This window comes from Hipposideros armiger, unplaced genomic scaffold (genome assembly GCF_001890085.2).
Source record: "Hipposideros armiger isolate ML-2016 unplaced genomic scaffold, ASM189008v1 scaffold_1248, whole genome shotgun sequence".
Classification (NCBI taxonomy): Eukaryota; Metazoa; Chordata; class Mammalia; order Chiroptera; family Hipposideridae; genus Hipposideros; species Hipposideros armiger.
Window position 1 is genome coordinate 434,449 of NW_017732598.1, and position 1,001 is coordinate 435,449.

A 1,001-nucleotide genomic window follows, 5' to 3' on the forward strand; every position below is an offset into this window, starting at 1 on the left:
GAAGCCGCCGCCCTCACAGCGAATCTGAACGCAGCCAAGGGGGGTTGGGACTCACCTGTTTTCCGAGCCCGCAGATGTCTTCTGACAAACGACAACCGCCGGCGCGTACTTGCCCATGTAGTCCGTGCTCTCCGTGACCTCCCAGACGGAGGGGCTGCTGGCTCTGACCCCAGAGACGCGCAGGCCCTTCTTCACCTTCACCCTGTGGGAGACAGGAAGTGCACAGCTGAGCCAGCTCTGGGGGACCCCGGGGCTGCTGCTTCTGGGAACATGAGGAGCTTCGTGCACACTGCTGCCTGGCAGTGTGAGCTCATGGTTAACAGAATTCAATCCCGTATTTGCGGTCACCTTTGACCCATCTGTCCTATTTCCCCCCTTTATTCCTACCTTTAGCAGAGGAGCTAGGAACAGTGCACTGACAGTAGCAAGCATCAGTGACTGAAAAAAATAGAGAAATATTGTGCTAGTGGATGGCTTTAATTTAAAAACAAAAGAATTTCCTGAAACCCCCAGTCTGTTAAAACTAAATGCAAAAAGGAAATGAATTAAAACTGCAAAAGTAAAATAACACTGCACATTCATTGAATGTCTTCTCTACATCAAGTACTGATGGGCACATCACCTGTATTGTTTAATTTATTTAACAATGTTCCAAGTTCCAGATGAGGGGCTCAGACAGGTACAGAAATAGGCAACAGAGAGCTGAGATGTAAACGGATCCATCATCACCACCATCATCACCATCACCACCATCACCACCATCACCACCACGATCATCACCACCATCATCACCATCATCACCATCATCACCACCATCACCACCATCATCACCACCATCACCATCACCACCATCACCACCATCACCACCACGATCATCACCACCATCATCACCATCACCATCATCACCATCATCACCACCATCATCACCATCACCACCATCACCACCATCACCACCATCATCACCATCACCACCATCATCACCATCACCACCATCATCACCA

The 1,001-nt window shown here is 49.7% G+C and overlaps 1 protein-coding gene across 1 annotated transcript in view; it reads right to left on the bottom strand.

Moving 5' to 3' along the window:
* TMEM132D (transmembrane protein 132D) overlaps positions 1-198 on the bottom strand; it is a 299,170-nt gene extending 298,972 nt beyond the window's left edge. The window contains exon 1 of the mRNA XM_019633150.1: positions 56-198. Within this exon, the coding sequence (XP_019488695.1) occupies positions 56-117 (62 nt within the window). The 5' untranslated portion in view covers positions 118-198. The remainder of the gene's footprint in view (positions 1-55) is intronic.
* Positions 199-1,001: the final 803 nt, after the last annotated feature.